Source organism: Larus michahellis, chromosome 15 (assembly GCF_964199755.1).
Source record: "Larus michahellis chromosome 15, bLarMic1.1, whole genome shotgun sequence".
Lineage (NCBI taxonomy): Eukaryota > Metazoa > Chordata > Aves > Charadriiformes > Laridae > Larus > Larus michahellis.
This window is the reverse complement of record NC_133910.1, coordinates 10,329,018-10,344,207: the sequence shown is the minus strand read 5'-3', so window position 1 is coordinate 10,344,207 and position 15,190 is coordinate 10,329,018. Positions and strand designations below refer to the sequence as shown.

The window sequence follows — 15,190 nt, the reverse complement described above, 5'->3', positions numbered from 1 at the left end:
ACTTGTTTGTTCCTAAAGTTTCCTTGACGCAAGTGACAGTGCTCTCAATAAGTAAAGTCGCACGCCAGTTTTTGTTTGTTTGAAGCAGTAGTCAAAGACTCCAGCTACATTTACACACATCTCAGTCAAGCCTGGTAGCCACTGTCAAGCAACTGACATTACTAGTGTTAATATGGTCCTAAGGGCTATACGACTGCAGAGTAAAACAGGGAAATACATTTTTTCAGTTGCTGTGATGTGCGAGTATGTTTAAAGAAGTCTACTAAGCCATGTAATCGTTTGGGGTTCTTTAATCATTAAAGTTATACCCAATGCATACTGGACAATTTACATTTGCAAGCAATACATCTTTGCACTTTAGTTACAACACAGTCTGCCCACTTTACCAGGACCAGAAAAAGAGCCTACTGCCAAACGGAGAAGGCTTCAGCTCTCCTTCAATGGGTGGATTTGGCTCTGGTCTAGGTCTAGAGTGATAGGCATTCTCAGGCATTGGACGGTCTGTCTTCACTTTTGTGACCTGGAGAGAAAAAAAGAAGTGATATGACTTCTCACAGCATTTAATAGAAAAGCTAGATTGAGTCAGAACTCGAAGAGCTACCATGAAGTACCAAACGACACACTGTTGATCTGATGAGAGCTCCTATCTCCACAGTACTTCTAAAAAAAGGGAGGAGAGGTGCATTTCACTCATAACTACAGAATGGTTCTACATGTGTGTGAGCTTCATCCCTAAAGGAAAGGTCTCTGCACTAGAAAGAGCAAAAACATAAGAGTAAGTGGCGCTGTTTAAGTGCAAATCTTCTTGGAAAGCAGCTCTGGAGAACACTGACAGAATCCTGACTTCTAGTAAAGTCCACAAGCTTCCAGTGCTGAGTTCACAAATCGCATTCTGTTTGGGAGAAAAGTCTGAGACTGGTCTGGACTTAAATGTCCATAAGAAGGGAGATCTGATCACGAAGGTATGAAGTTACCTTAGAGAGCTGTCCCAGATCAGGTCTCACCCAACCCAATTTCTCCAGCACACAGTTATCAAATACTGCCTGCTGCTTTCGGCATCGACGGAGCTCCTGCAAGTTGGTATAGTCAATGCATGTCCAGTACTCAGTAAATGGCTCCGCACAGTGCGTCTTAATTTTCCTGTAAGAAAGAGATGACAGGAAGAAAACTGTTAGCAAGTGTTGTAAATTTAATGTTTTTCTCTCTCAGTCATCCAAACCTCAACTTGTGATAAAGTGTTTCTGTAGTTTTAAGTTCTCAGGAACATTTAAAGTCTTCAGAGAAGTCAATATTTGAAGCATCATTATACAGAACTTCATACCAATACCAGTAAAATTTGTACCGCTGTATCTACAAGTATGGATAGCAGTAACTTAACTAATACATGGAAGGTATTCTTGTTCCGTAGATGTACACAGCTCCTCTATATGGGATCCCTGCTTTGCCAAGTAACTTAGTGTACTTTATACAATGCTTCCAAATTAGTTTGGTGTCTCAAACTCATGAAGACATGCTTAGGACAGAGGTTCCCCATTACTAGCTGCTGTACTCGAAGCGGACATGCTTTGAGATAATTAAACTAGGCCTTTTCCTAGCAACTTCAGAACATGACACTGGCACATGCCTTGATCTACATTTTTTGGTCACAAGAGCTAAATTGTGTGTCTACTTGAGCACAAAACAGAGAGGAGAGACAATGCAAAGCAGAGGTCCGTCTCCTGTATTTCATAACACAGATGCAAGATGCAGAAGCAGCAAGCCGTCCACCACACCCCCGCATTCTGTTGCTAACCCAACAAAAACCTGAGCCACCTGCTCTGAAGCAGAGGCCATGGTGCTTCATATGAAAGGGTAAATTAAAGTATAAATAGATAAAAGAAAACAACAAAGGACACAGCCTCTATTCTCAAGAGCTAAAGTTTAAGAAGCAACAATAAAGACTCCGAAGGCCGTATGGTAGCAGAATTTTAAATTAAGCCCATTGGCTGACACCGCTGGAATAGCAAAGCTCGGAAGGACGCGCTACAGCAGGAGACCCCCCGAAACACCTTCACCTTCATGGCAGAGGAGGCCTCGGGCGGGCAGCCGCGGGGGGAGCCTGGCTGGGGGCGTCCCGCTCACCTGAAGAAGTCGAGGGCGCACTGGTTGACCTGGCGGCCCTCCCGCAGGCACTTGCGCGGGTCCTTCTCCTCCCAACGGCACAGCATGAACTCCTTGTTGGGCCGGTCGCACTGCGCGCCGTAGTGGTGGGCCGCGGCCTTCAGCACGGCCGAGCTGACCGTCACCTACAGCGGGGCAGAGCGGCGATGGGGGCGGCCCGCCTCGGCGCCGGCCCGCCGCGCTGCCCCGGCGGGGGAAGGGCCCGGCGGCGGCGGTCGCTCACTCACCTCCTGCACGTCGAGCTCCTCCAGGGAGGGCACCTGCAGGGAGCCGGGCATGGCGGCGGCGCCGCCGCTCTCCTTGAGCTCCCCTCAGCGCCCGCCGCCACCGCGCATGCGCCGCCGGCGAGGGGCGGGGAGCGCGTCTGCGCGGCGGCCGCGGGAGGCGGGGCCTTCTGCCGGCCCCCCGCCGTAGCGTTGCCATGGAGACGCGGCCGCGCCGGGCCCGGCCGCCATGGAGGCGACGGGCAGCCGTTACCGCGGGGACATCGTGAGGGGCAGGTGGGCCCGGCGGGGCACGGGGCTGCCCGCTCCTCCTCCCGCCCTCCCTCCTTCCCTCCCCAACCGCCCTGTCTCTTCCAGGATGGAGGGACAGGGCTCCTACGCGCTACCGACGGGCACCGAGTACCGGGGAGCGCTGAGGGACGGGATGTTCGACGGCGAAGGAGAGCTGCTGTTCCCCAACGGCGGCACATACCGGGCGGTCTGGCACCGCGGGGTGCCCACGCAGGTATCCCGGGTGAGGGGGGCCTCACCCCGAGGGACATCCCCAGAAGCCACGCTGCCGGGAAAGTTTTGGGGTGAAATATGCGAATTTCTGAGCCCAGCCAATTTTTTGCCCCCCTCAGCGTGTGAGGAGGGGGCTGCTAATGGCCGGTCCCACAGATGCGGCTCCCAACGCTACCTGAGCCCCAGCTGACCCCTGCGCTGGCTCTGCTCAGCTAACGCGCGGTTTTGGCAGCGGGAACGCTGGCCTTGCTCGTACTCCATCCATCCATCATGTTTATTAATTCTGTGCTTGAACATGTTTTGCAGGGGAAATACACTTTTGCAGATGGTCTCGAATACAAAGATAAAAAATGGCATTACTGTGACGGCTACGACAGAAGATTTTATACAGAAATCTGTTCTGGTCTTAAACCAGCAGGTACTGAACTGCGTTTGCGATCCTAAGAGTCTGGAAGGAATTAAACTAGCAACTTTACTTAAGAAAGATTAATTCGGCTACATGAGTAACATGGAGCAGAAACGCTCTGGCTAATTTCAGGACCCAACCATACGACGCTGCCAGAAGAATGCTGACACCACCTTCCACCAGCACAGTGCGGGATGGACCATTACGGGGTCTCTTCTGGAGTGAGGATCCGCAGGATGGGGCTCTGTTATCTACAGCTTGTGATATCCCTGTTAACCCTTTTATACATCTCGCCTTCACTGCATTAGCAGCGTGCTTTTAATGTAGGAAAGTTGAGCAAAAGCAATTCATTTACATCCAGAACATCCAATAAAGTTTGAACGCATCTGTCCCACGTAGCTTTTTAGTAGATACCGAAATAAACATTTGTGTCCAGACTATATTAATGCTAAAGAGTTTTATAATATTATTATTTGTCTGTAGTCAAAAGGTGGAAAGATTTATAAGGAACAAGTGAGTAAAATCTGTAATGTAATAAATAAAATATTCTTCTTTCTACATAGAATATTTTAGCAATGACATGTAGTTGTTCTGTGAGGCCAGCAAGATGCTCCTGGCCCCATTTTTGGAGTTTGGGGTCATATTTATAATGTTAGCTTAGTGGGCTGAATCACAGGACTGTGAATGAGGAAATCAAAGTGATATTTCTTTATCACACACTTTCTGTGTATGGATTTTTCTGTTTTCATTTTTCTCCATCTGCAAAATTGGCAAAATGTTTTATAAAAATTATTGTAAGGTAACTGCATTGTTTTTATAGCAAATGCCATGGAGATGTAATATTTGTTAGTTACCATGATCAAAGACACAAATGCAAAAAAAAAAAAAAAAAGGCAAAATAAAGCAAACCCTTTGTGTGTTTTTTTTCTTCAGGCATTTCTCAGCTTACAAATCTGGATCCTCCCAGAAAAATCCCAGTAGGATGTTACGACTGTGGCGATGGATTCTATAATCCTGAGACCAGAGTTATTGTTGACTACAAACTCAGGTTTCTGAGAAACGCAGGTATGATTAATTACTTCTGCAAGGTAAACTAAAATGAGTTTATTTGTCATATCTTCTCGGATGTGTGATTAAAGCTAAAATATAAAAAAAATCCATTATTTGGTTTTCTTACCACTGAGCTAAAATATTTTTTACTTATTTATTTTTATCAGTGATTTATGTATCCCCAGAGTTGTATAAATCATATTTTGCAAAATCACAATGAAGTATTCCCAAGCAGATATGATTATTTTATTACCATTTGGTATGTTAATCTCAGGAAAATCTTCAGTCTCTCACATTATGATCTCAAGCAAGGGAGTGGTGGTAAGGTGTACATCACTGATCCTGAAAGCTAAACAACTCTGTTGTGAACCAGCAAAGTGCTTAAGCACGTGCTTATTTCTACATGTTAGAATCGTCCATTTTATTGAAATGAGCCTGAGTGCTGTGTTTAAATGCCTTGCTGAACAGGAAACTTTCTTGTCCCCTTGTAGAGCTGTGTTTTCAGTAGAGCGTGGCAAATATTGGGTCTTGTGGATGAGTCCCCAAATTAAGAAACCTTGGGGAAAATTAGTTCTCATCAAAGCCAAAAGAGAAACTTTTCAAATTAAAAACACACAAGAGATCCCCTAACAGTTGATACCGGCATAACACAAAAAATGTAATCAGACCTGAAACAAATGCTTTGTGTTCTGATTCTTTAACCTTTGTAGTGCAGAATTTTTTAAAATGAAAATGTTTTCTGAAAGCAACCACCCACCCAACCCACCTTTTTTTTTTTTTTTCTTTTCCCCCACATGTCCAAATTGCAAGACCTGGTGTTTCTAAAAGACAGAACATTTAATTTTCAGTGTGCCACAGTTTAACAGTTTTGTTGCTTGGAAACTCCATTTTTCAGCAAATTTACTATTTGTTGAAAAAAATTCTGCTCAGCTCTACTTTCAAGAGCTTTTATGAGTATGCGCTGTGATATTGGAGGAGGGAAATGAAGGGGGGGTTAAATGAATTGGAGATACCATCTGCTATAAAATATACCCTATGATACATGGCCTGTTTTATAAACGTTGAATAAAAACTGATCTAGATTATTACAAATGGCATTGATCCAAAATACTGGAATGCAGTGGGCCTACTGATGAGGAAGATAAGCAACATGCTTTCCAAAAACACAGGAACCTACACAGATTAGTACAGGAGGGAACGCCTTGGAATTCAATTTATTGTTTTTTAATCTGTTCTTTGAACTCATTGTCCTTTATGACATTTATCTCAAACCCTACAAATTATATCAATCAATATTCGCTAACCAGACCGGCGCAGCGTGCAGTCTGACGGCGTGGTTGGAGATGTGCTTTGTGTGGCCGTTCCATTGAGAGCCCAGTACACAAAGTTAAACTTGTTGATGTGAGTGTGAAGAAGGAATGTGTCATGTAGGCCAGACCCTTCCTCTCAAGAACATGAAGACAATTGAAAAACCCGGCACTTGTACAACATCAGAGGAACTCTTACCGCCCCAGGAGAGATGATTCAGGGCACAAGGCCACTGCAGTAAAGAAAAAAAAAATTAAAAAAACCCCAGCTGTAAGCAGAAGAAACTGAGGAAGAGGCTGGGATGACAGGGAACAGATCCAGAATTACTCCATTATAGGTTGGGCAGGAAAGAGCAGGAAAACCTCTAGGCTTCCAGCCAAGTCTTGAAAGCATCAAAAGCAGATGGTAGGAAGCATTCAGGAAGTTCTTACAACAGCTTGACAGGTTTACCAAAATGACACTATCTTCCTCAGGTCTGGCAGCAGGCTTTCAGAATACTCCAGTTCTCACCTTTCACCCTGGCCCTATTATGAAGCAATTTCTGATTGTTTCTCGGCTGTTTGTGAAAAGAGGGCAAGGAAACATGCAGCCTTGGCACCGACTTGCTGGCCCAACTGGCAGCATCCAGGTACCATTCCAAAAGAGAAGAAAATAGTCACTATTTGAAACTACTGAGCTTGCTTCCACCGCTTCTTTGTCAAGATGAGTGTATGTAGAGTGCCATAGCGACTCCTGTTAAATTTGGCAAGCCTTGCATTTCGCTAGCGTGGAGGTCTGATACTCATTTACTTAAAGAGCTCTTACTGCTAAAGCAGTGCAAAGGCCCATCATGAAAACATAATCAGGCCCAGGGAATGAAATGACAGCAACAGTTTTGTTACACATTTTTATCTAGCAAAGTTTTCCAACTTCTCATTACAATCTTGCAGTTATTACTCCGTCCCTAAACCTCTGTTACCTCGGGGATGCTCAAATTTCTCGTGATTCTCCATGTGTTCTTCAATCTTTTCTTTTTTCCAGTATTGCGAAGTACACAAAATTGGACACATAAATAAGAATGGGAATGCTTATTTGTAAGAAGATCCGTTGTTTATTTTGAATAGATACTGGGACTAGACTCCTGTTTCACTAGGAGTATTACTATTTTTTTTTTTCTTCCCAGAAAAGGACTCCTGGCACCTTTGTAACAGAGTTTGGTCAATAGAACGATGGGAAGATTTCCCAGTTTTTCAGTGAAAAGTAGAAAATATATGATGTTATGTTTAATGCAGAGAAGGGAGGTACAAGAAGAGCAGTGACATTCAGGTTTTAGGACCCCTGAATATTGGAGAAGCCCACAGCTTTCAAAGAGAAAATACTGTCAAAAATAGAAATTTTTTTCTACTGAGATGGAAAAGATTATAGGAAATTGCTTGGGTCACCTCTCTTTTGATGAAAGGCAAAGATACTTCTGATGAAAATTGCTCTGTTTCTACTGTGGTTCTCCCAAGGATGGGTTAAATAATATAAAACATGCTCTTGCTCTTTGTAATATGAGAATAGTTGTGCTACTGCTTTCATATTCCGTCTTCAGGTTTAATTAGTATGTGTATGTTGTATAGGGCGGCTTGCTATACTGCAGTCAGTATCACCTGAAATATGTGCATCTCTTCATATAACATCAAGAGCAGGGAGAAATAAAGCCTGCCTTCACACTAAAAGCTCAGTCAGATAACTGAATTAACGTGTACGTTATTAAGAGCAGGATTAGGCCTGGAAAACCAGGACAAGTGTCTTATTAAGAGGAGAGGTTTTGGTGTTGCTGCAATCCCAAACCAGCCAGCAATCAGCTTAGGATTTCTACAAGCCTGAAAGTCATGTAAAAAGCAGCAGGAAAAATCCTGCTGCTTCAGGAATCATTATGAGCTGAAAAGGTCAAGATTTAAGAACATTATTTTTTTACAGTTTAGAAAAGTCTGGGTTTAGAACGTCTGAGGTTCCTTGGTTGTGAGGCTGACCCAACTCCACAGGCAAGGGTGCGAAGCCATTTTAATTCTAAGCCTCAGTAATCACAGACTTACAGTTTCCTCGCATTGTTACTTTGTGATGAAGGTTCTCATGCTTGGTCTGAAAGAATTTAGAAGCAAAATTTTTTGGAAAGTCGGCAGCGATGTATTCATCCATTTCAGGTTTATCCAAGTACGCAAATCCGTGAGATAAATCTGCTACACTTAGACTTTTTTGTCTTACGACTCAGGTCTGACTTGCACCAAGTGCTTTTTGGGAAACGTAGACTTTGACTTGTCTGAAAAATGTAGTTGAGAAACAGAGCCATAACCACTCAATAATTACGCAGGGTAATATTTCTGTACCTACCCTCATGTACCCCAAATACATGCAGATGTTTGCGTGCTTTTTCTCACAAACTACTGGAGAATTGGGTGTGGGATGAGGACCTGGCAATTTTTCAGGCCTGGAGTATTTCTGGAAAAAAGACAGCAAGTTTAACTTAAAGTCGACTGTGGTGCAGGAAAAAAAGATTGACTGCACTTGGGGATCATGCACGGAGCTTTATTCCCCGTTCTTCTTTGAAATTGCCCATTCTGATGATGGAGGGAGTGGATGAACAGTCTGATTCCAGGCTAGTCCCTAGTCATTGCCTAAGAATGTAAGAGTTGTTTTGGCAGATGCCCTTTGCAATGGAGAGGAAAGCCCCAGCAATACACATACGGAGGGAATATAGTATTTTTGTTCGAATGAATTTAGCTTCCCATAGATTTAAATGTCTACTTATAACGCAGGACCATTTAATCTTTTGTACATTTGTTTCTTTTTTATTTGACTTAAGATACTGAATTTAGATGAGGTTTAGTTCCTACATATTGAAACTCTTAAAAGCTCTTCAAATAATTGTTCTTTGGATACTTGTTAAGCTAAAGAAATCAGTTTTGATCGGCAGTAAAAGTTCATGCTATTTTAAGTGCAATGCTATAGCTATTTTCTGTTGTATATTTAATCATTTTGAATTATATGTCATGTAAAAGATTTTAGCTCTGGGGCATTTGCCAGATGGCTGATTCTGCATTTCACACAACAAAAGAAATAATGTTTGTGTAAAGCTCTTAAAAATAGTTGGTAATCAGTATATTCTACAACGAATAGGATCCAGACCTGTTTGGAAAAAAAAACCCAGCTTTTGCAGAAATTAATTTAGAGGATTTGGTCTCTACCTCTGGGCTCTGAACAAAACAAATTGTGTCTATTGTTTGCTGATTTTTTAACATTTAACAAGTTAACTGAATTGTAAATTTTACTCATTTTTATGTGAAATGCCATTTATTGCAATCCATTGATCTTTTTCTCTTTACTTTGGCTGACAAACTTATTTCTGAAAGCAGGGTTTTGTAAAACAGAGCCAATACTACTCTCCCTTTACACAAGTAGAGCGTACGAATGTGAGTAGCCCTTTGCTTTTCTTGCAGCAGCTGAAGCGCTTGTCCTTTCCACTGCTAACTCCTCTTTATGGCCTCTTTGATTCATATTCCTCCAAAATACCATTGCAAAACATACTTTCTCTCTCTGCCATGGCACTCAGCTTGTTTTCTTTGCCCGCAAGGCTCTACACAAGTCCCTACAAATTCACCTTTTGGTCTTGTATCCTCCATCTCCTATATACATTTTCCCTTGTGTCTAGTCCCAGGACATAGTTTTTTTGCCCACATTCATACAATTCCAGTTTTCTGGTACTTGCTTTTCAGACTCACTGCTTCTATGATGGTCAGAAGATTTGGAAATTATTACATTAAGAGGAAGATTAGAAATGGTATTATAGCTCTTTCAGCTGGATCTCCAAGCGTCACTCATCTCTCTCTTCCTATATTTTAGTTAGATAGCTTTTGTCCTGCTGTGAGAGCCTTGGACCTAAATAATCTCCAACGCTTAACAAATAAATTAGTTGAGGAGCCAGATCTTAGAAAGAGGAGAGGCAGAACGTTAGCAAGTATCAAACTGGGGACTGCTGAGTGGGCGAGGCAAATGAATGAGTATTGAAGTGAAGATGGCAGAAGGAAATTGAATCTAATTAATTTGAAGAGAAGACCCCAGACTCCTATGAGACATAGCTTCGTGTCTATTCTCACTCTACCCTAAACACTTTTTAAAAATTTGGGACCAATTCTCCTACCAATCATATGCTCTTTTCATATCTTTTTATATAGGAATGTGTTAAGGTCAGGCACATTTGGAATGCCATTGCAAAACACATACTTACTATGTCTTTCTCAGTGTCAGAGTCTGCTCAGGTGACAGAGATATTGGAGACGACTTCTCCATGTAACCGAGAACATGTTTTTAGATTAAATTTGGCTTACATGTTTTAATATAAAATACCCTCCATTCAGTAAAATAGATCGTGAACGCATATGATTTATATTCAATACTATAACCAACAATAATCATAATAATATATGCATCATGGTGTAGGTTACTACAGTAATTTCAGTAGCTATAGCTTTTGCAGATACATTGTTCCTTGTGGTTTCCTGGTCTTAAAATACTTATCGTTTTGAAAACTGTGAAAGTTTCAGTTCCAAATAGCGGCATGCCAAGAATAACAACTTTGTTTGCGTGCTAGCCATCCCATTGTGAATCCATTAGATAGGTTATACACAAGTCTTATAGGCACTTACATTCAACTATACGGTTCACGTGAAAACAAGTTTTACAAGAGATGGAAAGTTCATTTGGGGGCCATTTTGGAATTACAGTAATTAAAAGTAAATGGAAGGGTGAGAATTTGTGGGTGGAAGCAAAGGTTAATTGAAAACATATTTTCCATTTTCTTGCCAGCCTTGATGTTGGTGGGGTCAGGTGCAGTAAGGAAAGTGGTGCTAGGGACCCGGAGGGGGCAGTGGAAATGGAAGGGGTGTGCCAGGCAGAATCCATGGCTGAGATGCTATCACATGTGATTGTAATTGTGTAGTGGAAGAACATGATAAACTGCACTGCGGGTGATGGGAGGAGTCAGGCATGCGAAAGAATTAAATGATATTGTTGTTTACAATGGTCTGTGTGTGATTGGCCCTCTGCAAACAGAGAGGAAACTCAGCTCTTGTTCAAGAATTGTCTGTTGTAAACACACTCTCTTACAAACCATAGTCATGGAAAGCTGCTCTTACCACATGGCTGTGTCCTCAGGGTACGCTGGAGCTGGGAGCCTCTCATTGCCCTCATGGAGGGACACACCAGGGCACTGTCTACTGCTCTCCTTGCTCACTTGGCCTTTAACAGAAGCCAGAGTGAACAAAGGGACGATGCACACTCACATCTGGTCCCAACTCACCCTTGGGCAGAGGAGGGAGCCAAGGATCTGAATTTTTGAGTGCATGAGGCCTCCAGTGTAGACAGAGCCTTTAACACACCAGAAACACATACAGCTACCAAGACCTAACATAGAGTCAGACAAGGTTTTTAAGGTGACCAATGTAGTTTTTTCCTTGTGTCAGCCACTAAGTATTCTAATTTCAATGCAGTACATCTTCCTGTGCACTTCTGGGTGGTTTGCTGGGAAGGCATTAGTTAAGAGGGCACGCCTACACGACAATACTGCGGGTCGCTGGCAGTCTCCGCTCTGCATCATGGCAGACACCTAAGCATGCAGAGTCCTGAGAAGTCTCTCACAGTGAGGTTTCCATAAGCAACACGGAAACACGATAGCTAGAAGCAAATAATTCTAAACTTTGCAATATGCATTTAATATAGGAAGATTAAATGCACCTAAATTACAGTGTATTTTCAAGTCGTCCCTTGGAAGCACCCTGAAGCAAGCCCACCCCGAATTTTCAGCTGTTTCTAATCCCAGTTGAGAGATAAATCTGGAGTGTGTAGTTGGGGAAGTCTCTTCTGCCACTACTTTTAGACTGAACATTCAAAATTAGACAAGTGGTTTCATTTTGCAGAGATGTTGAGCCAAAATCCACTGATTTAAGTGGGCTGCAATTTGAGCTCACCGTGGAATACACCTAACAGCATTTTTGACAGACACCTGTTTGGACTTTGCTGGCATTTGGAGCTTCCCCTAAAGCCACCCAAAACAAGAAACTTGCAAAGCAGTATTTGTTAAGAAGAACTAGTTTTGAAACGGGCTACTTACAGGAACACAGTACGACTAACAGATTTAGTTGGGTCTTATTGCCTAAAAAGGCTCTATCCAAACTGACCTGTTGACTGTGTAGACAGTGTCCAACAAGAGAGCAGTAGGACTTGTGCCCCTGGTTAATCATCTACTGTGGGCAGATGCTGTTTCTGGGGACCAGTCATGCAGGTGGCTACCAGGGTTGGCTCCGTATGCCTCTGCCTGCTTAATGAAAACAGCCTGAATTAATTACAAAAATTGTAATTACAATTACAGCTATCCCAGTTTGGGCTGGCTGAGGATCTAGCCCACAATATTAAAAATATGTTTTGTGGGTGCTAGAAAACTGATCTTATTTTTGATTGAGAGACAAGAAAATAATTCAAAGGAATCAGTCGATACTTACATTTATTCTATCAGCTCATCCATTAAGATCTCTTGCTAGCTCTCTCTGCTTCAAAATTTCAGGGATACATCATGATAACAATCATTATATTTCACTAACTTCAGAAGAAATAACTTTTTAACATTTCCTAACTGAACAGAGATAAACCAGATTGCAATAAAATTTTCAGACACAGCTTTTTCCCTTTACCTTCAAATATCAACATGGTTAGTCCTGTTTCAGCAAAGTCTGTCCATGAATGTATATTCTACTGAGGAAAATCTAAAAAAATGGATAAACTTTTAAAGACAAATATGCTGACACAAAATTCAGCACACAACGTGAAGAACCCCATACTACCTAATTGTGCACAGGGTGATAATTTACCACTGATTAAAGAGTTTGTATTTTTTTCGAATCTTTTTTAAAGGGAAAATTACTTCTGAAGGTGAAGATGTGCTTAGACAATCATATTAACATATTCAAACAATTGCAATTTGCAAAATAGTAATTACAACTCACTATCTGGTAGCATTAATCAAACTTCAAGGTTTAATTCCATTTTAAATATTGATGAAATGTGATTCTCCAATCTAACCCTGGTGTTGCAGGGTTATGGAAGCAGCCAGTGACAGAAAAAGAGGAACGTGTAGTTAACAAGCAGCTGCCACAAAGAAGGATCGGCATCTGTGATTTAAATTGTTAGCTGCACAGTCAGGTAGAGTGTAAAAAGGGTAGTCAAGAGGCTGTTAAGTCCATTGCTGCCAATTACTAACAATCAGGGAGGAGCTTTAAGACTTGTTCAGTACAATAAACCCAGTTTGTCTTGTTTCAGGGGTTACTACTGAAGAGGTTGCAGCTGCACTGATTCAAATAGCCCTAAAACTACAGTAATTATCAACCAGTCTTCTTTAGTGTAGCAAAAGTATGTTTTACCATAGCTTAACTCTTTACATTCTAATATTTCCCTGCCTCTTCCCACATAGCTAGCCCTGGAGCCATTCTTATCTCTGGGTTTGTGGTGGTTCTCGCTATGCTGGATCAATTCTTTCGTTTCCCCTTACCCAGACCAAGGACCAGTAGCACGGTACGCCTGGGTTGGATGGCAGTTCCAGGGATTTGCTTCAGGTTATTTTTTTTTAATATTGAGTCATTACATCTATTTTTCCTTTTCATATACAAAGTTGAAATCCATATAACTCATTCAGTTTTTACATCTGATTAAGCTATATGCAAGTTAAGCAGTGCTTATGAACATGTGTTTAATTTGCATGGGATCAGATCACTGCATGAATTGAGGCATTTTGGGACCGGGGAGGCTAAAATCCTTAGAGCAACCTGCCCTGTGTGCTTTCCCAGGAGACCATGAAAACCCAGAGGGCAGAAGGAAACAGTCCAAGCAAACCAAGGACGTGTTGGAAACCTGAAAGCCAAGTTAGCATCTGCCTTGCTTAGTGCTTATAGCCTTGCTGCTCAGTGAAGTGAGCACTGTACATTTCTCACTAGGAAGACAGATCGATTATTTCTCGTACTCAGGTGAGCCATGTATATCTGTACCCAAATACAAGCTAGATAGTGGTGACGTACAGCGTGTGTTACTTTTGTTTATTCCTTCGCTGTGGCAGAAATAAACAAAGTTTCATTTTCTTGCAATTATAACAGGCTCAGATAAACTATTTTTTCTAGTTAAGGCGATTCCAGCTAAAATCACAGAGCTACCAAGGCTGGACAATTCTGTTCTAGCCGAGACTCACGTGATCACGTTGTTACCGTGCTGGAACACCTAGTGCATAGAACAAAAGCCAGCACATTGATTATGGCTTTGATGTTGTTTTTAAGGAAGCTTAAGGACCACATTTGCATTCCTGCTGCAGCCCTCAGTGGAATCTCTGCCTCTGTAAGAATTGCGTGGTCTTTAAGCACGATTCAGTGCTTATCTTTTTAATTTCCCTTTTAGCCTGTTTTTCAGCGCTTATTTTCTCCTAGTTTATACCTGAATAAGAAATGTGCTATTAACAGGGTATTTTGTAATGGACCTATTGATTCATATGCATAGGGAATAAAAAAGAGATCATGTCAGGGAAACACAGAAAGAGCCGAACTTAGCTTTTCTATCCAAACGGTAACATTTTTCAGTCATTAAAGCAAGCCCACAGGCTGAGCTGTTGGAACAATGGCAGTACACGTGTGTTCTCCGACCCATTCACGGTCACTGGGGTGCTGCTCAAAGATGGGCACTCACCACCAAAACCGAGCTTTTGCAAGCCAGCACCCTCGCGTGGGGAATGAGAAGAGGGTCAGTAGGCACAAGCCAGCACTTTGTCTGGAAATCAGTGACTGTATGCAAAGAGCAAACTGGAGAACAGGCTCTTAGGGAGAACCTCCCGTGATTCACCGCCCTTTCTGACTACCGGTTGTTGTCAAGGGTGGCAGACAAGTGCTGCCGTTCAGACAAGGGACAAATGCCTTGGCACACGCTTTGCTTAAGCCTTTTGCCAGGATGGCAACAGAGCCGCGTGTGAGCAGCGCCTTAGGAGAAGCGAAGGCGTGCACTCAACTCACTTGGCCAGGAATTAAATAAATAAAAAAAACAAAAAAGAAAAAAAGGAAAGACAAAGCTGACTTGATTCAAAACCACTGCAATCAGTAAGACAATAAGATTAACCCCCAAGCTTGAAGACTTGTGCATCAGACCTAATTTGTCACATACCCTTCTGTGAACTTTCACTTCTTAGATCAGCACAACTTCATCCCCAGGACTTTCCTACCTTTTGCATTTCAAATGCTAATGTGTTGCTTTAACTTAAAGAGTACAACTGTATAGCCAAAATATCACCATGAAAATTTGACTCCTTACAAGCAACATGCTTCTTTCTTGACCTATTTTGACCTACCTAAGCAGGCGCTCAGCTGAGCAGGGCAGCAGTGTGTGAGTGAGATTACACGCTATGCCAAGTGATGGTCACAGCCCCTCAGCTCCATCCTTCTGACAATCATCTGTTCTTTCAGGTTATAAGGGCTGCTACAAACCCCTTAAAATT

General features: G+C 42.4%; 2 protein-coding genes across 7 annotated transcripts in view; one reads left to right on the top strand and one right to left on the bottom strand.

The window, feature by feature from the left end:
- Nucleotides 1–272: 272 nt before the first annotated feature.
- NDUFA8 (NADH:ubiquinone oxidoreductase subunit A8) lies at nt 273–2,528 on the bottom strand. The gene is made up of 4 exons (XM_074608294.1): nt 2,388–2,528; nt 2,122–2,285; nt 975–1,140; nt 273–520 (listed from the first exon to the last, which is right to left on the bottom strand). Exons 1-4 carry the CDS (start codon nt 2,436–2,438, stop codon nt 383–385), a joined length of 519 nt encoding a protein of 172 aa, XP_074464395.1. The 5' UTR covers nt 2,439–2,528; the 3' UTR covers nt 273–382.
- The window catches only part of MORN5 (MORN repeat containing 5), a 17,326-nt gene continuing 4,640 nt past the window's right edge, over nt 2,505–15,190 (top strand). For 3 of the 6 annotated variants that reach the window (XM_074608291.1, XM_074608292.1, XM_074608290.1), the window contains exons 1-4: nt 2,505–2,660; nt 2,742–2,889; nt 3,195–3,306; nt 4,228–4,359. In XM_074608291.1, coding sequence (XP_074464392.1) covers nt 2,614–2,660; nt 2,742–2,889; nt 3,195–3,306; nt 4,228–4,359 — 439 coding nt within the window. In that variant the 5' untranslated portion in view covers nt 2,505–2,613. Of the gene's footprint in view, nt 2,890–3,194; nt 3,307–3,426; nt 4,172–4,227; nt 4,360–15,190 lie in introns of those variants that run through there. The other 3 variants (XM_074608289.1, XM_074608288.1, XM_074608293.1) reach the window with 2 other exon arrangements.

Bases quoted from the DNA above. Each gene is read 5' to 3' on its own strand.
- NDUFA8 (XM_074608294.1), bottom strand. From the start codon at position 2,438: ATGCCCGGCTCCCTGCAGGTGCCCTCCCTGGAGGAGCTCGACGTGCAG. The intron at 2,286-2,387 runs GTGAGTGAGCGA...GCCCCGCTGTAG, and splicing joins AGGAGCTCGACGTGCAGGAG to GTGACGGTCAGCTCGGCCGT. The intron at 1,141-2,121 runs GTGAGCGGGACG...TCTTTCTTACAG, and splicing joins TGCGCCCTCGACTTCTTCAG to GAAAATTAAGACGCACTGTG.